Source organism: Anolis sagrei, chromosome 13 (genome assembly GCF_037176765.1).
Source record: "Anolis sagrei isolate rAnoSag1 chromosome 13, rAnoSag1.mat, whole genome shotgun sequence".
Classification (NCBI taxonomy): Eukaryota; Metazoa; Chordata; class Lepidosauria; order Squamata; family Dactyloidae; genus Anolis; species Anolis sagrei.
The window spans coordinates 4,791,173-4,815,584 of NC_090033.1; the positions used below are offsets into that span (position 1 = coordinate 4,791,173).

At 45.3% G+C, this 24,412-nt stretch overlaps 2 protein-coding genes across 3 annotated transcripts; one reads left to right on the top strand and one right to left on the bottom strand.

Moving 5' to 3' along the window:
* Positions 1 to 2: 2 nt before the first annotated feature.
* Positions 3 to 15,832, bottom strand: SDF4 (stromal cell derived factor 4). 2 transcript variants are annotated; one of them, XM_060758977.2, is made up of 7 exons: positions 15,719 to 15,832; positions 12,975 to 13,348; positions 9,483 to 9,619; positions 7,170 to 7,283; positions 5,402 to 5,560; positions 2,774 to 2,949; positions 3 to 660 (listed from the first exon to the last, which is right to left on the bottom strand). In XM_060758977.2, the coding sequence occupies exons 2-7, from the start codon at positions 13,289 to 13,291 to the stop codon at positions 484 to 486; spliced, it is 1,080 nt and encodes a 359-aa protein (XP_060614960.2). In that variant the 5' UTR covers positions 13,292 to 13,348; positions 15,719 to 15,832; the 3' UTR covers positions 3 to 483. The 2 variants fall into 2 exon arrangements, with proteins under 2 accessions (XP_060614960.2, XP_060614959.2); XM_060758976.2 differs by having other exon boundaries at positions 15,692 to 15,831.
* A 364-nt stretch (positions 15,833 to 16,196) lies between these two features.
* B3GALT6 (beta-1,3-galactosyltransferase 6) lies at positions 16,197 to 21,396 on the top strand. Its single transcript, XM_060758978.2, has 2 exons — positions 16,197 to 16,277; positions 18,486 to 21,396. Exon 2 carries the CDS (start codon positions 18,530 to 18,532, stop codon positions 19,577 to 19,579), a length of 1,050 nt encoding a protein of 349 aa, XP_060614961.2. The 5' UTR covers positions 16,197 to 16,277; positions 18,486 to 18,529; the 3' UTR covers positions 19,580 to 21,396.
* The last annotated feature ends 3,016 nt before the right edge of the window (positions 21,397 to 24,412 follow it).

The following is a 24,412-nucleotide window of genomic DNA, read 5'->3' on the forward strand; positions in this document are numbered from 1 at the left end:
GATCCGATTCCAGGCAGTCTGTATTCTAACATGAAACGTGGCCATCTTTCCGACAGCGGATCATCAACCTAGGATGGAAAAGGCGACCTCGATTCAGGTCGCAACCCTTCCTTGCGAATACAAGACCATTACTTAAAACCCCGTTGACAAGCCAGGGACAATACAAGCGCCTTTTGGGAGTGAAATGAAAGCGTGAGAGACCTGAGGGCAGCCTTCCGAGGGGGGAAACTGAGGGAACGGAGCCGGATGGTATCCCGTTGGAAATCAAAGGGAAGAGAGCTGCCTCTCCCATTGCTCTTCCTGTAAATATATGTGGACGGCTTCCTTTTGAATATAAAGTCTAGAATACCACACTGGATACACACAGAACACAGATATAGCAGCAAACGGTCAACTGTCTTCTCTCTCTCTCTCTCTCGGTTTCATATATATTTTTTTGGAAAGCAAGAAGGTGCATTCGAGAGCCCAGGGGCCGCCGGGTGCCTAGAACTCCTCGTGGACGTTCCGGGCATAGTCCATGAGTTTGCTGCCGGTGAAATACTCGCTGTATTTCAAGATCTCCTCCTGCTCCAAGTGATGGTTCTGGTTCTCGTCCGCCACCGCAATCATCTGCTTGGCTTCGTTCAAGGCGTTGTACTCGTTCATGGGGTCCATATATTCCTGGGGGGAGGCAAAGCCTGGTTAGATCAGGGATATCTCAAGGCAGGAGGACATCTAGCAGACACAACTGGACAGAGAGGTCAACATGGAAGGAAGCCTCCCTCTACTACTGGAAATGTCCGGATGGATAGTTGGATGGATAGATGAGTGAATGGAGAGATGGATAAGTGGATGGATTGAGACAGATAGGTAGATATAGATAGGTGGATGAGATGGGTTGATGGATGAGTGGATGGACAGATAGGTCAATATAGATAGATAAATGGATGGGTAGATGAATGAAGAGATGGGTGGGTGGATGGAGAGATGGGTAAGTGGATAGATGGATAGACAGGCATATATAGATAAGTGGATGGGTGGAGAGATGGGTGATGGATGCATGAAGATATGGATCAATGGATGAGTGGATGGACAGGTAGGTAGGTAGAGAGAGGGGGGGTGGCTGGATGGAGAGATGGGTGAATGGAGAGATGGATAAGTGGATGGATTGATAGATAAGTGGATGATTGGAGAGATGGGTGGATGGATAGAGGGTTGGATGGAGATATGGGTTGATGGATGAGTAGATGGACAGATAAGTAATAAATGGATGGGTAGATGGATGGAGATATGGATGTATGTATGTATGTATGTATGGATGGATGGATGGATGGATGGAGATATGGGTGGATGGATAGAGGGATGGATGGAGATATGGGTTGATGGATGAGTGGATGGACAGATTGGTAGATATAGATGGATGGGTAGATAGATGGAGATATGGGTGGATGGATGGATGGATGGATAGATAGAGGGATGGCTGGAGATATGTGTTGATGGATGAGTGGATGGGGGGATGGATGGATAGAGGGATGGATGGAGATATGGGTTGTTTGATGGATGAGTGGATGCACAGATAAGTAGATATAGCTTGATGGGTAGATGAATGGAGATATGGGTGGATGGATGGATAGATGGATGGAGATATGGGTGGAGAGATAGATGGAGATAGATGGATGGATAGAGGGATGGATGGAGATATGGGTTGATGGATGAATGGATGGACAGCTAGGTAATAGATGGATGGGTAGATGGATGGGTAGATGGATGGGTAGATGGATGGATGGATGGATGGAGATATGGTTTGGTGGATGAGTGGATGGACAGATAGGTAATAGATGGATGGGTAGATGGATGGAGATATGGATGGATGGATAGATGAGTGGTTGGATAGAGGGATGGATGGAGATATGGGATGATGGATGAGTGGATGGACAGATAGGTAATAGATGGATGGGTAGATGGATGGAGAGATGGGTTGGTGGATGAGTGGATGGACAGATAGGTAATAGATGGATGGATATGGATAGATGGATGGATGGAAATATGGGTGGATGGATGGATGGATGGAGAGGTGGGTGGATAGAGAGAGGGATGGATGGAGATATGGGTATCTTGATGGATTAGTGGATGGACAGATAGGTATATATGGATGGGTAGATGGATGGAGAGATGGGTGGATATCTGGATTGATGTAGATATGGGAAGATAGAGGAGTGTATGGATGAATGGACAGATAGGTAGATATAGATAGGTGGGTGGGTGGAGAGATGGGTGGATGGAGAGGCAGATGGGCGGAGAGGTAGATATAGATAGGTGGATGGATGAATAGATGGGTGGATGGGTAGATGGATGAGTGGATGGATGGACAGGTACATATAGATAGGTGGATGGATGGAGAGATGGGTAGATGGATGGATGGATGGACAGATAGGTACGTAGATATAGACAAATTCAAAATGATCTCGACAGATTAGGGAGATGATTGGCCAAACCATATGAAGTTCAACAAGGACCAATGCAAGGTACCCCACTTAGGCAGAATGGGGGACGAGGCCTGGCTTGATAGCAGTACGTGTGAAATGATCTTGGAGTCCTTGTGGGGAGGAAGGTGAACATGAAACAACAATGTCTCATGCGGCTTCTAAAAAAGCCAATGGGATTTTAGCCGGTGTTGGAGGCTCCTTCTTTGGTGGTTTTTGAGCAGAGGCTGGATGGCCATCTGCTGGGGATGCTTTGAGTGTGATTTTCGAGGTCCCTTCCAACTCTAGGATTCTGCCCCTAAGACACTCACTTCCAGTTCTTCCATGGTGACGATGCCATTGTGGTCTGCGTCAATCACTTCCTCAAACTCCTTCTTCCGGTCTTTCACCCAGTCGTCGTCGATATCCTGGGCCTGTTGGTTCTCCACCGTGCCGACAGGCAGAGAGATGAACTCGGAGAGCGTCAGCTTCTTATCGCCATCTTGATCTGCCGAGAGGAAGTACAGATTTAGAGTCAAATCCTCCCCACCCACAAAAGTCGAGCATCGCGACCGAAGCACATCCTGTTTGTCTCTTTCCGTTTCCAGGAAACCGTCAGGCTTGGTTGGGAAGACTCTTCTTGAGGTGCTCCACCAATTGCTTGGACTACAATGCCCACAATTTCCAAACACCGTTCATGTCATAGCTGGGGCTTATGGGTGCTATTATCCAACGCATCAATGAGGCACCAGGTTGCCTATTCTCAACGTTAAGAGTTCAAATTTCAAAATAAGATACCGTATATACTCAAGTATAAGCCGACCTGAATATCAGCCGAGGCAACTCATTTTGCCACAAAAAAAAGGGAAAACGTATTGTCTTGAGTATAACCCGAGGGTGAGAAATGCAGCAGCGACTGGTTAATTTCAAGATAAAAATCACATTAATTGAGGCATCTGTAGGTGAAATGTTTTGGAATATTTACATAAAACCGTAATTTAAGATAAGACTGTCCAACTCTGATTCAATCATTATTCTAACCTCCTTCAATGTAAATGTGCTTACATATCCTTCCAATAGAGGAAAATAATAAAAGTAATAATAAATAATATAATAATAATATAATATAATAAATAATAATAATATAGTAAAATAATAAATGTAATAATAAATAGAGTAAAATAATGAATGTAATAATAATATAAATTGAAATAAAATAATAAACGTAATGATGACAACAATAGACAAGAAAATAAATGTAATAACAATAATAGAGGAAAAAATTTATGTAATAATAATATAGTAAAATAATAAATGTAATAATAATAAATAGAGTAAAATAATAAAATTAATAATAATATAAATTGAAATAAAATAATAAATATAATGATGACAATTACAGACAAGAAAATAAATGTAATAACAATAACAGAGGAAAAAAATTATGTAATAATAATATAGTAAAATAATAAATGTAATAATAATAAATAGAGTAAAATAATGAATGTAATAATAAAATAAAGTGAAATAAAATAATAAATGTAATGATGACAACAATAGACAAGAAAATAAATAAATGTAGTAACAATAAATAGAGGAAAAAATTAATGTAATAATAAATAGAGTAAAATAATAAATGAAATAAAAGTAATAACGCAGTAACATAATAAATGTAATAATAATAAATATAGTAAAAGAATAAATGTAAAAACAATAATAAACAGAGCAAAATAATAACAGTAATAAAAAGAATACAGTAAAATAATACAGTAAATAAAGTAATTGTAATAATAAAAATAATAACAGGGTAAAATAATAAATGTAATAATAATAAATAAATAAAAGTAATGAATGTAATCATAATAAATGCAGTACAATAATCAATGTAATATAATAATAGAAGAATAATGTATATGTAATAATAACAATAAAGTAAAATAATAAAAGTAATAAAAATAATAGAGTAAAATAACAGAGTAAATAAAGTAACTGTAATAATAAAAATAATAATAAGGTAACATAATGAATTTAATAATAATAATAGGTAAAAATAATTAATGCAATAATAATAATAATGCAGTACAATAATCAATGTAATATAATAATATAAAAATAATGTAAATGTAATAATAACAATAAAGTAAAATAATAGTGATAAAATAATAGTGTAAAATAATGTAAATATAATAATAATAGAGTAAATTGATAAATTTAATAACAGCAATAAATAGAGAAAATAATAAATGTAATAACAATAATAAAGTAAAATAATAAAAGTAATAAAAATAATAGAGTAAAATAATAAATGTAACAACAACAATAATAAATACAGAGTAAAATAATAAATAACTTTGACTCATGGATAAACCAAGTGGGACATTTTCAGTCTTAAAAATGGCTGAAAAACTCAGCTTATACTCAAGTATATATGGGAAGTAATTCTATTTTTTGTCAGACCTAAAGGTTATTGTGCAGATGAGGAGAGGAAAAAGAATGATGTCTGTCATCCTGAACTTACTGGAAGAAATGAAAGCGAAACTAGGACTATTTCTCCATATCACGGGAAAATTACAAAATTAACTGATTTAATTATTGACGTAGGTTGGCACAATTTATTTTCTGTTTTGCAAAGAGTCTGAGGCTTTAGCAAAGAAAAGGGGATCGGAGGGAGAAGGTCTGACAACACAAAATAAGCAATAAGGAGCCTGGGCTTGGGCTCCATCTTCTGGCAATGGAAAGCCTAGCATTGCACAGCACGGTCTCAGGATTGTTGGCATGTATCCTTCACCAGATGCCATCAAGGCTAAGATTTGGCCAAGGATACCTCATAGGTTTCCATGGCAACAAGGGATTCGAACTCTGGTCTGTGGACTCATACTTCCAACACGTAAACCACTGCTCGATCCAAAATGTTGTACGGCTCGGACATTTCACAATTCCCTCTTGCCCCACAAACGTACCCAGATCCCGGACGATTTCCTTCACCATGAACTTCAGCATCCCTCGGCTGTGCTCTGGGTGAAGGAAAGACAGGAACTCCTCCTCGTTCAGCAAGAGGTCGGCGGGAGGGTTGTCGGCTTGGTACCAGCGGTCTTTCAAGTTGTCAAGAACTTCCTGGGCTACAAATCCAGAGGGATAAACAACAAGGTGTTAAAAAGGCTAAATTCTGGTATGTTTATATCAGTGGTTCCCAACATTTTTTTTGACCAGAGACCCCTCTCCAACATTAGCACCAAAAAGATTATGAATCAGTTTTTGGTCAACTGTAGATTCAACTTGATTATTTGAGATGTTGATTCAGAAAATTGCATTGGATAGACCCTATCAGCTGATTCAGAAAATTGCACATCATAGATCAGCTGATTTGGAAAATTACATTGGACAGACTACATCAACTGATTCAGAAAATAACATTGGATAGACCACATCAGCTGATTCAGAAAACTGCATTGGATTGGCCACATCAGCTGATTCAGAAAATTGCACATCATAGATCAGCTGATTTGGAAAATTACACTGGATAGACTACATCAGCTGATTCAGAAAATTGCATTGGACAGACCACATCAGCTAATTCAGAAAATTGCATTGGGTAGTCCACATTAGCTGATTCAGAAAATTGCACTGGATAGACCACATCAGCTAATTCAGAATTTGTATAGAATAGACCACATCAGCTGATTCAGAAAATTGCATTGGATAGACCACATCAGCTGATTCAAACAATTACACATCATAGATCAGCTGATTTGGAAAATTGCACTGGATAGACCACATCAACTGATTCAGAAAACTGCACTGGGTAGACTACATCAGCTGATTCAGAATGTGCACTGGATAGACCACATCAGCTGATTCAGAATATTGCACTGTATAGGCTGCATCAGCTGATTCAGAAAATTGAATTGGATAGACCACATCGGTTGATTCAGAAAATTGAAAGGGGTAGATCACATCAGCTGATTCAGAAAAATGCACTGGATAGACCGCATCAGCTAATTCAGAATTTGTATTAGATAGACCACATCAGCTGATTCAGAAAATTGCACTGGATAGACCACATCAACTAATTCAGAATTTGCATTGGATAGACCACATCAGCTGATTCAGAATTTGCATTGGATAGACCACATCAGCTGATTTAGAAAATTGCACTGGACAGACCGCATCAGCTGATTCAGAAATTGAATCAGATAGACCACATCAGTTGATTTGGAAAAATTACATTGGATAGATAACATCAGCTGATTCAGAAAAGAACTGATATGACCGAACCGGAAAAGAGAGAGAGAGAGAGAGAGAGAGAGAGAGAGAGAGAGAGAGAAAGGACGCGTGCGTATGCAGAGAGTCTTCCCGCTCGCTCTCCAAATGAGCAGCCACAGAGGAGGGTGTCCAGTATGGGAGGGGGACGCCTCACCATCCGACGACGAAGAGCAAATTGGCAGATGGGCCGCTCCGCTCCATATGGCGCAGCATTCCAGGCGCGGCAGTGAAGGCAATGCGGGCGGGTGAGATTAAAAGCTCGTATCGAATAAATGTTGACGGCCTCGTTTGCAATCAGGCGGCACAAGATACTCAACGGTACGTTCGGCTACATCTCTTCCGTTCTCTGGAAACATACCTCAGTGGGTATGTAGAAAGGCCATGTAAACCTTGCAATCCAAAGTGTTTACTTCAACCCATAGGAAAACCAACATATTCGAACGCAATCCAGGGACCGCCACTTACTTTCCTCGTCGATTTTCAACTCCTCGTTGTTTTTAATCTTCTCCGCAATTTCCTTCTCGTTGAATCCTTTGCTGGCCAGGAACTTGATCTTATATTCGTCCCAGGATACGTGACCTGGATGAAAAATATATAGTATTGCAGTTCAGCATTGAATGCAGGGGGAAAAGGAAAGGGACTGAGGCTGTTAGGAATTGTGGGAGTTGCAGTCCCTTTTTTTCCTTTCCTCCTTCCTTTCTTTCCCTTCTTTTTCTTTCTCATTCTCTCTCTTACCCTCATACACTTCACTCCGCTTTTCTTCCTCCCTCCTTCCAGTTATCTTTTTTTTCTTTCCCTTCTTTTTCTCTTTCTTTCCTTCCTCTCTTTCCGTAATAGCAACCAATCAGCTTCTGCCTCTCTTCCTTCGTTTCCCTCCTTTTTCATTCTTCTTCTTTCCTTCCTTGTCCCTACCTTTCCCTTCTTTCTTTCCTTCCTTCCTTCTCCCTGTTTTCTTTCTTTCCTTCTCCATGCCTTTCCTTCTTTCTTTTTTCTTTCTTTCTTTCCTTCCTTCCTTTCGCTTCCTTCTCCCTACCTTTCGTTCCTTCCTTCTTCCAACCTTTCTCTTTTTTTTTCTTCCTTCCTTCCTTCTCTCTACCTTTCCTTTCTTCTTCTTTTCCTTCCTTCTCCCTGCCTTTCCCCTTTCTTTCCTTCCTCCTGCCTTTCCTTTCCTTCCATCTCCCTAACTTTCCCTTCTTTCTTTCCTTCCTTCCTTCTCCCTGCCTTTCCCCTTCCTTCCTTCCTTCCCCGTGTTTCCTTTCCTTCTCCCTGACTTTCCCTTCTTTCTTATTTTTTCTTTTTTTCTTTCCTTCCTTCTCCCTGCCTTTCCTTTCCTTCTCCCTACCTTTTCTTTCTTGCTCTCCTTTCCTCATTTTTTCTTTCTTTCATTCCTTCTCCCTGCCTTTCCTTTCCTTCTTCCAACCTTTCTTTTTCTTCCTTCCTTCTTCCAACCTTTCTCTTTTTCTTCCTTCCCGCTACTTTTCCTTTCTTTCTTTCCTTCTCCCTGCCTTTCCTTCCTTCCTTCCTTCTTCCAACCTCTCTCTTTTTAATTCCTTCCTTCTTCCTTCCTTTCTTTCCTTCCTTCTCCCTGCTTTTCCTTTCCTTCCTTCAACCTTTCTCTTTTTCTTCCTTCCTTCCTTGCCCCTACCTTTCCTTTCTTTCGATCTTTCCTTCCGTCTCCCTACTTTTCTTTTCTTTCTTTCCTTCTCCCTTCCTTTCCTTTCTTCTTCCAACCTCTCTTTTTAATTCCTTCCTTCTCCCTGCTTTTCCTTTCCTTCCGTCCTTCAATCTTTCTTTTTTTTCTTCCTTCCTTCTCCCTACCTTTCTTTTTTCCCTTCTCTGTGCCTTTCCTTTCCTTCTTTTTTCCTTCCTTCCTTCCCCTGCCTTTCCTTTCTTTCCTCCCTTCTCCCTGCTTTTCCTTCCCTTCCTTTTTTCTTCCTTCCTTCCCCCTGCCTTTCCTTTCTTTCCTCCCTTCTCCCTGCTTTTCCTTCCCTCCCTCCCTTCCTTCCTTCCTTCCTTCAACCTTTCTCTTCCTTCCTTCTCCCTACCTTTCCTTTCTTTTTTCCTTCTCTGTGCCTTTCCTTTCCTTCTTTTTTCTTCCTTCCTTCCCCCTGCCTTTCCTTTCCTTCCTTCCTTCCTTCCTTCTTTCTCCCTGCCTTTCCTTTCTTTCTTTCCTCCCTTCTCCCTGCTTTTCCTTTCCTTCTTTCCTTCAACCTTTCTCTTTTTCTTCCTTCCTTCCTTCTCCCCGCCCTTCCTTCCTTCCTTCCTTGGCCCATGCCTGATCTAATGAATCCATTCAGGCCACCATCCCACCCTGACTCCAGAACAAGGCATTACTGCAATTTAGTAACACAAAAACCAAAGAGAAACAGAAAAATATGGTAACGGTTTGTTTTTAAGGCAACGGACGCATGAGTACAAGGTCTTCCTCTATGGGTCTGGAGTGGAAAACAAAGGAAGCTCTGTAATTCCAGGTCAAATTGTGGTACATTGAACTCATTAATCCTTATCTACATCGAGATTAGGAATTGTGTACTTTTCCAGGCATCATTTCAATTAGGATGTGATATTTGCACATGGTTTTTAAATAATACTTTGCAATGTTGTTGTATGCGGGGCTTTAGGCAGGAAAGGGATGGACGCCTTGCAGCTTGGAGTCAACTCTGACTTGTAAACACTCTTCCAAGGCTTCTTCAGAGGAGGTTCTCAATATTGATAAGACTGACCACGTTTCACCACCCAAACAACCCGCAGCTCTATTGTGGCCGTGACTCTCCTTACCGTCACCATCGGGATCCACAGCCCGGAAGTGCATCTTGTTTTCCTCCACTGCCTCCTGGAAATGCTCTTCCGTCTTCTCCATGATCCAGCGCTGCATCTCCTTGGCACTGATCTTTTTGTCCCGGTTGATGTCGACTCTGCAAATACATTTTTTTTTCATTGTTTACAGTATTTATATTCCGCCCTTCTCAGGACGGGTCGCAAAACACATACCACATACACTCGAGTATAAGCCGACCCGAATATAAGCCAAGGCACCTAATTTTAGCGTAGACTCGAGTCTACGCCGAGCGAGAGAAATGCAGCAGCTACTAGTAAATTTCAAAATAAAAATAGATACCAATACAGTTACATTAATTGAGGCATCAGTAGGTTAAATGGTTTTGAATATTTGCATAAAACTGTAAGATTTAATGTAATAATAATAATAATAATAGAGTAAATGTCACAATGAAATGTCGTAATGTTTTTGATTTTTTATTGTTGCATCGCTTATATACATTAGTTTTGTATTTTAAATTATTTTATTTCTTGATTTTCTGTTGTGTTTTTTTATTGTTGCGTCGCTTATATACATTGTTTTTGTATTTTGTTATTTTTTTTAACTTTCTGTTGTGTTTTTTTATTGTTGCGTCGCTTATATACATTGTTTTTGTATTTTAGGTTATTTTATTTTTTGACTTTCTGTTGTGTTTTTTTATTGTTGCGTCACTTATATACATTGTTTTTGTATTTTAGGTTATTTAATTTTTTTGATTTTCTGTTGTGTTTTTGTGTTATATTGTGTATATTGTATTGGTGGGCATGGCCTCATGTAAGCCGCCCTGAGTCCCCTTGGGGAGATTGTGGCGAGGTATAAATAAAGTGATTATTATTATTATTATTATTATTATTATTATTATTACTATTATTATTATTAAATCTATATAAATAAAAATGTAATGTTCGTTTGTGGGATTAGCATAACTCAAAAACCACTGGACGAACTGACACGAAACCCCTGAACACACACGCATACACAAAACCCCAGCGGAACAGACTTAAAAACGGAAAAAATACACTATATACATATATAACAGAAAGGATGAACAAAATCCAGCTCCCAGTATTCAAAAACTCTAAAATTATAAGTAAATAAACACTCAAACACGGGAGAACTCCAGACAAGAAACAATCAGTGACAGCTAATCACCTCTCAACAAAGGATTTCCCCAGGCAGTAACAAGCCACACCTAAAAACTGTCAGGGCATTAAATGCTAATCAAGGCGGCCAATTGAAACATTCACACCTAGCTCCAACAGACAAGAGTTCTTTCTCCCACCCTGGATAGCAAATAATCAGGGCAGTAAATAAAGAGCAACACTCAAAAAGAAGGGGAATTCCAGACAAGAATCAATCAGGACCAGCTAACATCTCTAAACAAAGGAGTCTCCTAGGCAGCAATCAGTCAGGATTTGAAGTTGCAAGGCCATTCACTCTGACCAAAAGGTCATGAGTTCGAAGCCAGCCCGGGTTGGAGTGGGTTTCCAACCAATTATGTGTAGCCTGTTGTCAACCTTTGCAACCCGAAAGACAGTTGCATCTGTCAAGTAGGAAAACAAGGTACCACCTTAAAAAAAAGTGTGGGGAGGCTAAATTAACTGATTTGTTGTTGTTCATTCGTTCAGTCATCTCCGACTCTTCGTGACCTCATGGACGAGCCCACGCCAGAGCTCCCTGTCGGCCGTCACCACCCCCAGCTCCTTCAAGGTCAGTCCAGTCACTTCAAGGATGCCATCCACCCGCCTTGCCCTTGGTCAGCCCCTCTTCCTTTTACCTTCCACTTTCCCCAGCATAATTAACTGATTTATGAAGCCATAAAGAAGACACCAGCAAAGCATTCAAGCAGGGAAGCATGCGGGGAATGCGGAAGTGCTTCATCAGCGTCGCAGATGGATGATGAAAGTGACAGCTCCCCTGGCAGTCAGAAAAAGTTAAATAGCCTCTGTGTATGTCTGTCTATGTTGTATGTCAAAATTGGCATTGAATGTTTGCCATATATGTGTACACTGTGATCCGCCCTGAGTCCCCTGCGGGGTGAGAAGGGCGGAATATTAAAGCTGTAAATAAATAAATAATAATAATTCAATGCAAAGCTCTTTTTTGTATTTATATTTGAATTATTGTATGTTTACTTTTAAGCTTTTTTATTGTATTTCTATCTTAATTACTTCTAAGATTGTTATTGTATTTATATTCAAATTATTATCTCATGTTTATTATTGTATGCTTAAAATGACATGTTAACTATTTAAATTCATATGTTATGTTTATTATTGTATATGTAATGCAACATTGTATGCCATGGATTGTATGCCACCCTGAGTCCCCCACTGGGGTGAGAAGGTGGGGTATAAATGTAGTTTAATAATAATAATAATAATAATAATAATAATAATAATAACAACAACAACAATAATAATAATATCAAGGTGGCCAATGGCAACATTCACACCTGCCCCAAACAGACAAGAGTTCTTTCTCCCACCCTGGACAGCAAATAATCAGGGCAGCAAGAATCAATCAGGACCAGCTAACACCTCCAAACAAAAGAGTCTCCTGGGCAGCAATCAGTCAGGCTTTGAAGTTGCAAGACCATTCAATTCAAATCAAAGTGGCCAATGGCAACATTCACACCTGCCCCAAACAGACAAGAGTTCTTTCTCCCACCCTGGACATCATTCCACAGATATATCAACCCCACTTGCCTAGTTTCCAACAGGCCTCACAACCTCTGAGGATACCTGCCGTAAATGTGGGCAAAACGTCAGGAGAGAATGCTTCTGGAACGTGGCCAGACATCCCGGAAAACTCTACAACAACTAATGAAAGCCTTCGACAATACACGCTTCTCCTTAGTGGTAAATATCCACTGGTATTCATGCAAGGCTAATCAGGATTCTCGGTTGTTAGACTGATACACCCGGTTATCTCTCGGAATGGTTAAGAACAAAGATATGGCAACGCACAAAACATATAGCAGACTTCAGAAGTGTTATTTCAGTTGCCCAAAAACATATCTACACTCTGATAAAAAATATATTGGGTTTAAATCACGTTCTCAAGAGACCAAAAACAAGTAGTCTTCATCAATCCGGCCACGAAAGCCTTCGACAACACAAATGAGGACGTGAAAAACGCCTGACCTTTGACCACAACTGTTTCCAGGGTCAGGGCAGCAGCTGGCATCATACTTGTACCCTGCCCTTTGGGTTATGACATAAGTCACTAATCCGCCTTCTAGCGCATTAATCAGCTTTCCAGTTTCATTATTGCTGCCTGCGTATCTAATAAACCTTTTAATTTGCTGACAAGCTGTCGGGGAGACGGTTACTGATCTGACAGCATTAGAGCTTGGTGATGAATCTGGTCCAATTTCGTACAAAGTCGGCCTCCTGTGCTCTTTCCTTGACCCAATTCAGAATGCTCAGCGGTATTTTACTCTCACTCACTTTGAGAAAATCACCATCAGCTTCCTCCTGTTTCTCCGCGGCTCGGAGTCCTCGTCGAACTCCTCCATCTCTTTCCCCAGAAAGACCTCCTGGTGGAACTCCTTGTTCAGGTGGCCGTCCATCTCCATCTTGACCCCGTTCAGATGGTCCGGAGGCAGGATCTCATTCTCGTCCTTGTTGTTGTTGTTGTCGGCCGCCTTCTCTTTCAAGGCGGAGTTGTTGGCGGGCCGAGCGTAGACATCCATGAGCAGGAACACAAAGAGGAGGGATAAATAGATGGAGCCCAAGCTACAGATGAAGGCTCGCTTGGAAACCATGGCTACTCTTCTTCAAAGGGGAAGCAACGTGGGAAACTGGCACAGTGAGGAGGTCACCTAAGAGACAGACCAAGGAAACTGAGATATAATTTTTTTAAGAAAAACCCACACTGTGAGGCCTTCTCCCACTGAGGTTTACCTCAGAGTGAGGGCTATCGACTGAGGTTTATTCTACCTCACACTGTGAGGCTTTTACCCACTGAGGTTTATCTCAGACTGAGGGCTACCCACTGAGATTTATCCTACCTCACACTGTGAGGCCTTCTCTCGCAGACTGAGATCTACCTCACACTGTGAGGCCTTCACCCACTGAGGTTTACCTCAGACTGAGGGCTACGCACTAAGATTTATCCTACCTCACACTGTGAGGCCTTCTCTCGCAGACTGAGGCCTACCTCACATTGTGAGGCCTTCTCCCATTGAGGTTTACCTCAGACTGAGGGTTACCCACTAAGGTTTATCCTACCTCACACTGTGAGGCCTTCTCAATGGGTAGCCTTCAGTCTGAGGTAAACCTCAATGGGAGAAGGCCTCACAATGTGAGGTAGGCCTCAGTCTGCGAGAGAAGGCCTCATTGAGGTTTACCTCAGAGTGAGGGCTACCCACTAAGGTTTATCCCACCTCACACTGTGAGACCTTCTCCCATTGAGGTTTACCTCAGACTGAGGGCTACCCACTGAGGTTTATCCTACCTCACATTGTGAGGCCTTCTCTCACAGACTGAAGCCTACCTCACACTGTGAGGACTTTTCCCACTGAGGTTTATCTCAGACTGAGGGCTACCCACCCACTGAGGTTTACTCGACCTCACACTGTTTACCCTACCTCACACTGTGAGGCCTTCTCTCGCAGACTGAGGCCTACCTCATGTTGTGAGACCTTCTCCCACTGAGGTTTACCTCAGACTGAGGGCTACCCAATGAGGTTTATCCTACCTCACACTGTGAGGCCTTCTCTCGCAGACTCTCGCAAAATTGTGGGTCTCCAGGTGTTTTGGCCTACAACTCCTAGAAATCCCAACTGTTACGATTTCTGGAAGTTGAAGGCCTCAACATCTGGGGACCCACGGGTTGAGAACCACTGTTCTAAACTATCAGTAGCATGATCGCAGCCCCTTCCACTGCTTCAGTAGAAAGAGATGAGGTAACTGCAAACTACAAACAAGACATACACTTCAGGCTAGAAAACGACATACTAATAAAACATTATTACACAACAAAAATTACATAAAGGAGGTTGGAGAGGTTGCATTCTCCAGTAATTATATTGTAAATTGTAAAGGTTTTCCTTGACGCTAAATCTAGTCATGTCCGACTCTGGGAGGTGGTGCTCATCTCCATTCCCTAAGCTAAAGAGCCGGCATTGTCCATAGACACCTCCAAGATCATGTGGCCAGCATGACTGCATGGAGCACTGTTACCCTTAGTGGGTAGCCCTCAGTCTGAGGTAAACCTCAGTGGGAAGAGGTCTCACAGTGTGAGGCAGGCCTCAATCTGTGAGAGAATGCCTCACAGTGTGAGGTAGGGTAAACAGTGTGAGGTAGGATAAACCTTAGTGCGTAGCCCTCAGTCTGAGGTAAACCTCAGTGGGTGGGTAGCCCTCAGTCTGAGATAAACCTGAGTGGGAAAAGCCCTCACAGTGTGAGGTAGGATAAACCTTAGTGCGTATCCCTCAGTCTGAGCTAAACCTCAGTGGGAAAAGGCCTCACAGTGTGAGGTAGGGTAAACCTCTGTGGGTGGGTAGCCCTCAGTCTGAGAAAAACCTGAGTGGGAGAAGGCCTCACAGTGTGAGGTAGGGTAAACCTCAGTGGGTGGGTAGCCCTCAGTCTGAGAAAAACCTGAGTGGGAGAAGGCCTCACAGTGTGAGGTAGGATAAACCTTAGTGGGTAGCCCTCAGCCTGAGTTAAACCTGAGTGGGAGAAGGCCTCACAGTGTGAGGTAGGATAAACCTTAGTGGGTAGCCCTCAGCCTGAGTTAAACCTGAGTGGGAGAAGGCCTCACAGTGTGAGGTAGGATAAACCTTAGTGGGTAGCCCTCAGTCTGAGGTAAACCTGAGTGGGAGAAGGCCTCACAGTGTGAGGTAGGATAAACCTTAGTGGGTAGCCCTCAGTCTGAGGTAAACCTCAGTGGGAGAAGGCCTCACAGTGTGACATAGGGTAAACCTTAGTGGGTAGCCCTCAGTCTGAGGTAAACCTCAGTGGGAGAAGGTCTCACAGTGTGAGGTAGGCCTCACAGTGTGAGATGGGGTAAACAATGTGAATAGGGCAAACCTCAGTGGGTGGGTAGCCCTCAGTCTGAGGTAAACCTCAGTGGGAGAAGGCCTCACGGTGTGAGGTAGGCCTCAATCTGCGAGAGAAGGCCTGACTGTGTAAGGGAAGCCTAGGCCAACCCGCCCCCGTACCTCTCCGTCGCGGCTCCACATTCCCACCTCGCTCAAGGCTCTTCCTGAGAGGTTGCAGGGAGACCGACCGGAAACAGGAAGCGCCAGTCGGCACTGCCAACCCAATTCCGCGCCCCCGCCTCCTTCATTCGCCCTCCTCGTTGCCTGAAGGCCCGCAGGAGACTTCCAATATCTGAGCAGGCACTGCGTTAGCTACCTATATCGTGACGTCAGGCGTGGGGGCCTTAGGAGGGGCAGACATATTTGTTAAGGGCGGGTGATGCCTCCATTGCCATTTTTTCCCTCTCCTAACCGTGTTAGGGCCAATCTCTCCACTCCAAATGGCTCTGCTCTGTTTAAAGGCGTTCCATAGAATGATTTAATCTTAAGAGTTCCAAAAATAAAACTGGTAAAGCGACGTTTTGACAGGATTTGACAGAATTCCCTCAGCAAAGATGGCGGAGGCGGAGTCAGGACGCCCTGACCCAAGATGGCGGAAGGGGAGGGAGGGAAGAGAGATGGGGTCACGTGACGCAGCTAGGCCCCGCCTCTTCGGGAGGAGAGAGAGCGGCGGAAGGGCTCGCGAGGAAGAGGCTCGCCCGCAGAGGTTTGTCCCCGCCCGTTTGCCGTAGCCTTCCTTCCTTTACCTCAGGCTGAGGCGAAAAAGGAGAGAGAAGGACTTGGCCCCGCCCATTTGGAACGTTGGGGACGGCTGAGCAGGCCGCCTATTGGTCCCTGCCAAAGGGGGAGGAGCCAAGGCTTTGGGAGGCGGAGCTAAGACATAGGACCGCCCCCCAGGAGGGCGGGGCTAACATTCCCAAAAGGGGAGGAGCTAAGGAATTAGGGGGAGGGGTCAAAGTGATAGCTTGGCCCCCCAAGGGGGAGGGGCTAAGGCTTTAGGGGAGGAGTCAAAGTGATAGTTTGGCCCCCAAAGGGGAGGGGCTAAGGCTTTAGGGGAGGAGTCAAAGTGATAGCTTGCCCCCAAAGGGGAGGGGCTAAGGCTTTAGGGGAGGAGTCAAAGTGATAGTTTGGCCCCCAAAGGGGAGGGGCTAAGGCTTTAGGGGAGGAGTCAAAGTGATAGTTTGGCCCCCAAAGGGGAGGGGCTAAGGCTTTAGGGGAGGAGTCAAAGTGATAGCTTGCCCCAAAGGGGAGGGGCTAAGGCTTTAGGAGAGGAGTCAAAGTGATAGCTTGGCTCCAAAGGGGGAGTGGCTAAGGCTTTAAGGGGAGGAGTCAAAGTGATAGCTTGGCCCAAAGGGGAGGGGCTAAGGCTTTAGGGGGAGGAGTCAAAGTGATAGCTTGGCTCCAAAGGGGGAGGGGCTAAGGCTTTAGGGGAGGAGTCAGTGATAGCTTGGCTCCAAAGGGGGAGGGGCTAAGGCTTTGAAACTTCCTCAAGGGGTGGAGCTAAGATATTGAGACAAGGGGCGGGGCCAAGGTTTGGGACCACCTTAAGAGGGTGGAGCTAAGATATTAAGTCAAGGTACGGAGGTATTAGGACCGCCCCCAAAAGGGGAGGAGTCAAAGTAATAGGTCTGCCCCAAAAGGGGAGGGGCCAAGGATTTGGGCATCCCTAAAGGGGTGGAGCTATGGTAATAAGGCCAGGGAGACATTAGGACCGCCCCCAAAGGGGAGGAGCAAAGGTTTTCTCACTGCTTTGAAGGGGTGGAGCTAAAATATTAAGACATTAGGACCACCCCCAAAGGGGAGGGGCCAAAGCATTAGGTCTTTCCCCCAAAAGGGGAGGAGTCAGGACATTGGACCACCTCTGAGGGTGGAGCTAAGATACAACAAGGGAAGGAGGCGTTAGGACCGCCCCAAAAGGGGAGGAGTCAAAGTAATAGGTGTGCCCAAAAGGGGAGGGGCTTTGGGCCTTCCTCAAGGGGTGGAGCTAAGATAATCAGACCAGGGAGACATTAGGACTGCCCCCAAGGGGGAGGAGCCAAGGCTTTGGGACGGCCTCAAGGGGTGGAGCTAAGATAATCAGACCAAGGAGACATTAGGACCGCCTCCAAGGGGGAGGAGCCAAGGCTTTGGGACGGCCTGAAGGGGTGGAGCTAAGATACTAAGTCTTTAGGACCGCCCCAAGGGGGAGGGGCCAGATCAATAGGTCTGCCCGAAAGGCGAGGAGGCAGGACATTGGACTGTCCCTGAGGTGGAGCTAAGATCAAAACAAGGGGAGGGGACAATAGGACCGCCCCAAAGAGGGAGGAGCCAAGGGGTGGAGCTAACATTTCCTAAAAGGGGAGGGGCTAAGGTTTTAGGAGGAGGAGTCAAAGTGATAGGTTAGCCCAAAGGGGGAGGAGCTAAGGCTTTGGTACTTCCTCAAGGGGTGGAGCTAAGATATTGAGACAAGGGGCGGGGCCAAGGTTTTGGGACCGCCTTAAGAGGGTGGAGCTAAGATATTGAGACAAGGCAAGGAGGCATTAGGACCGCCCCCAAAAGGGGAGGAGTCAAAGTAATAGGTCTGCCCCAAAAGGGGAGGGGCTAAGGCTTTGGACCGCCCTCAAGGGGTGGAGCTAAGATACTGAGACAAGGGGTGGAGACATTAGGACCGCCCCAAGGGGAGGAGTCAAAGTAAGGGGGAGGGGCTAAGGCTTTGGACCGCCCTCAAGGGGTGGAGACATTAGGACCACCCCCAAGGGGAGGAGTCAAAGTAAGGGGGAGGGGCTAAGGTTTTGGACCGCCCTCAAGGGGTGGAGCTAAGATACTGAGACAAGGGGTGGAGACATTAGGACCGCCCCCAAGGGGGAGGGGTCAAGACGTTAAGTCTTTGGAGTGGAAAGGGGAGGAGCCAAGTCAAATTCCCGCCTCTCGATAGGGAGGAGCCTACGCCATGTGCCGCTCTGGGTGAGGAACGCCGCCATGAAGCTCCTCCGCCTGCTCTGCCGCCACAAGACGGCCGTGGGCCTGGGCGGCCTCTCCCTCTTCGGGGTGGTGCTCCTCTACTTGGCCAAGTGCACCTCGGAAGGTCTGAAGCCCTCCCACGGATGGGGCCTCCCGCACCAGCAGCAACCGCAGGCCGCCCCGCAACGACCGGGAGCAGCCGTGGGTGGGCCTCAGCCTCCCGCCGCCGCCCCGGCCCCAGCCCTTGAGGAAACGGCCTTCCTGGCGGTGCTGGTGGCCAGCGGGCCGAAGTACACCGAGCGGCGCAGCATCATCCGCAGCACCTGGCTCTCGGGGGGCAGCCGGGGCCGTGACGTGTGGGCCCGGTTCGTGGTGGGCACCGGGGGCCTCGCCGGGGAGGAGCTGCAGGCCTTGGAGCTGGAGCAGAGCCGCCACCGGGACCTCCTCCTCCTCCCGGAGTTGCGGGACTCCTACGAGAACTTGACAGCCAAGGTGTTGGCTATGTACGTCTGGCTGGACCAGCACCTGGACTTCCGCTTCGTCCTCAAGGCCGACGACGACACCTTCGTCCGCTTGGACGTCCTTCTGGACGAGTTGCGGGGCAAGGATCCGCGGCGGCTCTACTGGGGCTTCTTCTCCGGCCGCGGGCGCGTCAAGTCCGGCGGGAAGTGGAAGGAGAACGCCTGGCTGCTGTGCGACTACTACTTGCCCTACGCCCTCGGCGGCGGCTATGTCCTCTCCGCCGACTTGGTCCGCTATTTACGCCTCAGCCGGGACTTCCTCAACCTCTGGCAGAGCGAGGACGTCTCCTTGGGCGCCTGGCTGGCTCCGGTAGACGTCCGGCGGCTGCACGACCCCCGCTTTGACACGGAGTACAAATCCCGAGGGTGCAACAACAAGTACATTGTGACGCACAAGCAGAGCATCGAGGACATGCTGGAGAAGCACCAGACTCTGGCCAAAGAAGGGAAGCTGTGCAAGGAGGAGGTGAAGCTCCGCCTGTCGTACGTCTACGACTGGAGCGTGCCCCCTTCGCAGTGCTGCCAGAGGAAAGACGGCATCCCTTGAGACCCTTTGTGAAGGGGTGGGTTGCGTCAGCAGAGAGACGGATATGCTTCAGATTGCCATACCCTCCGGACATTTCCCACATGATACATATTGGGTGGGTTGCACGAGCAGAGAGAAGGATATGCCTCACGTTGCCATACCCTCCGGACATTTTCCACACTATGCGTTTGGTGGGTTGCACAGCAGAGACATGGATATGCTCAACGTTGCCATACCCTCCAGACATTTCACACACCATATGTCTTGGGTGGGTTGCACGAACAGAGAGATGGATATGCTCCACGTTGCCATACCCTCCGGACATTTCCCACATGATACATATTGGGTGGGTTGCACGAGCAGAGAGAAGGATATGCCTCATGTTGCCATACCCTCCGGATATTTCACACACAATTTGTGATGGGTGAGTTGCACCAACAGAGAGATGGATATGCCTCACGTTGCCATACCCTCCGGATATTTCACACACTATACGTCTTGGGTGCGTTGCACGAGCAGAGACATGGATATGCTCCACGGACATTACCCTCCGGACATTTCCCACACAATACGTCTTGGGTGGGTTGCACGAACAGAGAGACGGATATGCTCCACGTTACCATACCCTCCGGACATTTCCGACACCATACATGTTGAGTTGAGTGGGTTGCACGAGCAGAGAGATGGATATGCTCAGTATTGCCATACCCTCCGGACATTTCCCGCACAATATGTGTTGGGTGAGTTTCACGAGCAGAGAGACGGACATGCCTCATGTTGCCATACCCTCCAGACATTACTCACACTATACATCTTGGGTGCGTCGCACGAGCAGAGAGACGGATATGCCTCACGTTGCCATACCCTCCGGACATTTCCTGCATAATATGTGTTGGGTGGGTTGCACGAGTAGAGGGACGGATATGCCTCATGTTGCCATACTCTCCGGACATTTCCCTCCCAATTTGTGCTGGGTGGGTTGTACAAGCCGAGAGGCGGATATGCCTCCCGTTGCCATACCCTCCGGACATTACCCACACAATACGTTTTGGGTGCGTTGCACGAGCAAAGAGACAGATATGCCTCGTGTTGCCATACTCTCCGGATATTTCGCACACAATATGTGTTGGTTGGGTTGCACGAGCAGAGAGATGGCTTTGCTCCATGTTGCCATACCCTCCAGACATGTCACACACAATACATATTGGGTGGGTTGCATCAGCTGAGAGATGGACAGGCCTTACGTTGCCATACCCTGCGGACGGAGCCTTTGAACTAACGTGACGATGCGTGTTGGCCCACATTGTGTCACGGTTACCTCTCGGAGTTCGCCGACTCCGAAGAGAACAAGTTGCGTGTCTGAGGAAGGGAACAAAACATGTTGTGGGGTGGTCAAAATTGTATAGTTTTTGTAAATAGTTGTGCATACTAATTCTTCACAGATTCAGGAGCTGCTACTATAAGGTCATCCCCTTCTTCAGAAGGAGTTTTGGGCAAGAATGTTGCCAGGAATGGGCAAACTTCAGCCCTCCAAGTGTTTTGGACTACAACTCCCACAATTCCTAACAGCCGGGAGTTGTCGTCCAAAACCTCTGGACGCTTATCTGTTTACTATTGTGATTATTTATTTATTCAGTGTCGTACTTGTACTGTGTATCATTGGAAAAATAGCGGTAATTCTAAATTATTTGAAGCGCCATCGCTAGTATTGATCGAACTGTACAGTTTTGTTATTTAACGTTCTCCCAAATCTTCTGCATGTATCTCGGGGAAGCTTGTAAACAAAGGACGTACCAGACACTCCTCTGAGTCCAAATATCAGCGCTTTCCGGAAATGATTTCTGTTGTCGCTCGTGTTTTTTTGAGGCCGAAGCATCAGCAGTCCTTGGATTTTAAGCTTCCGAAAGAAATGTAATGTGACAGTGGGAAGCTCGTGCAAACACAGTCTTTTTATAGAGAAGCATGCACTTGTCAGGCCACCTGAGTTGGAAAAATTCCGAGTTTTTGTCCTTCGGAGGAGAATCACCTTAAGCCGGTGGAGCTGTGCGAGGATAGAGCAGCTGAATTCTCCAAAAAGAAGGACACATTTAGATATTTTACACACTAATTCAGCCTCTCTCAACTTGGGGGTCAGGACCCCTGGGGGTGTCATGAGGGGCTTTCAGAGAGGCAGTGGTCGGCGTCATGCAAATTCCACACTAATGGAGCGAGTCAGAAACACTGGGATGTCTGTGGTGGAGACATCTAGGATGGAATCCTCCCTGTATGAAAGCCTTCACTTGGGTGGTGGGCTGTGTTGTGCTTGTGGAGGACTCATTGGAGGGAGGGTCTTTGGTGTCTCCTGAGTGATGGAAGCTATAGCTGATTGTGGAAGTGGGAGCTTGTCTGTATAAGCAGACACCCAAGTCACAGACACACATACATATGTTCACTTGATTCTATGATCTTTCAGATGATTCTAAGACAGAATGTGTCCAGAGAAAAGCAACTAAAATGGCCAAAGGTCTGGAAGACAAGAATCCCTCTGAGGAGTGTCTTAAAGAGCTGGATGGATGGATGGATGGATGGATGTCTCAGTGGATGGATGGACGGACGGACGGACAGATGGACAGACATCTCAGTAGATTGATGAATGTCCCACTGGATAGATGGGTGGATGGATGGTTAGATGTCACATTGGATGGATGGATGGATGGATCAATCAATAGATAGATAGATAGATAGATAGATAGATAGATAGATAGATAGATGTCTCAGTGCATGGATGGTTGGATAGATAGATGGATACATAGATACATAGATGTCTCAGCGGATGGATGGATGGATGGATGGATGAATAGATGTCTCAGTACATTGATGGATGGATAGATGCCTCAGTGGATGGATGGATGATTAGATAGATAGATAGATAGATAGATAGATAGATAGATAGATGTCTCAGTAAATGGATGGATGGATGAACAGATAGATAGATCTCTCAGTGGATGGGTGGGTGGATAGATGATAGATAGATAGATAGATAGATAGATAGATAGATAGATAGATAGATAGATGTCTCAGTGGATGGATGGATGGATGGATGGATGGATGGATGGATGGATGGATAGATAGATAGATAGATAGATAGATAGATAGATAGATAGACAGACAGACAGACAGACAGACAGACAGACAGACAGACAGATGTCTCAGTGCATGGACAGATGAATAGATGGATGGATAGATAGATGTCTCAGCAGATGGATGGATGGATGTTTCAGTGCATGGATTGATGGACAGATGTCTTAGCAGGTGGGTGGGTGGGTGGATGGATGGATAGATAGATGATAGATAGATAGATGTCTCAGTGCATGGATGGATAGATGTCTCAGCGGATGCATGGATGCATGGATGGACAGACAGACAGACAGATAGATGGATGGAGAAAAGATACCTGAGAGAAGGGGAAGTTGGTTGTGGTGAGGAACCCTTTCCACTCCCATCAGTCTGGTGCACATCCTTCTGCTCAATGGGGACTCCCCATTACCTCTGCTACAAGATCAGCACTCCGTTTGGTTTCAATAATTCAGCAGGAGATTAAATTTTAATTCCATCCCCGTCAGCGGCCGGGGAGAGCTGGGAGTTCCATTTATTCATTAATCCGAACGTTATTATTGCTTTTAATTAAACACACACAGTCCTCTCTTTATTGCGGAGGGAGCTGGGGGCCCTTTGCCTGGAGCACCGAACCTGGGTGAATGAAGCCATGTGTAACTTAGACAACAATGTCATTAAAGGGTGGAACGAGAGGAGGAGGGATGGAGAGGCGAGAAAGGCAAGGGGCACAAAGTCCCATTTTTTTCTGCCATGAGTTTGGTTCATCGCAAACTCTTGAGCGCTTTTCTTTTTTTTAAAAAAAATTATTTGCAACTTTAGATCCAGTTTTGGTACCTTGGTTGTATTCCTTTTTGAACAAGGTATAGAAATCTGTACAAGCATGTTGCCAAATGGAATCTTATTTTTAGATGAATGGATGGACGGATGAATGGATGTCTCAGTAGATGAATGGATGACCCAGTAGATGGATGGATGGGTGTCTCAATAGAGAGGTCTCAGTGGATGGATGGGTGTCTCAATAGATAGATAGATAGATAGATAGATAGATAGATAGATAGATAGATAGATATCTAAGTAGATGTATGTATGGATAGATGTCTCAGTAGATGGATGGATGGAGGGATGGATGGATGGATAGATGGATAGATGGATGGATGGATGGATGGATGGATGGATGGATGGATGGATGGATAGATAGATAGATAGATAGATAGATAGATAGATGTCTCAGTGGATGGGCAGATGGATGAATAGATAGATGTCTCAGTGGATGGATGAATGGACGGACGGACAGGCAGGCAGACAGATAGATATCTAAGTAGATAGATGGATGGACAGACAGACAGGTGTCTCTGGATAAGTGGATGGGTTGATTCAAAGATGGATGTCTCAGTGGATGGATGGATGTCTCAATAGATAGATAGATAGATAGATAGATAGATAGATAGATAGATATCTAAGTAGATGTATGTATGGATAGATGTCTCAGTAGATGGATGGAGGGATGGATGGATAGATGGATAGATAATTGGATGGATGGATGGATGGATGGATGGATGGATGGATGGATGGATGGATGGATAGATAGATAGATAGATAGATAGATAGATAGATAGATAGATAGATAGATAGATAGATAGATGTCTCAGTGGATGGGCAGATGGATGAATAGATAGATGTCTCAGTGGATGGATGGATGGACGGACGGACAGGCAGACAGACAGATAGATATCTAAGTAGATGGATGGATGGACAGAA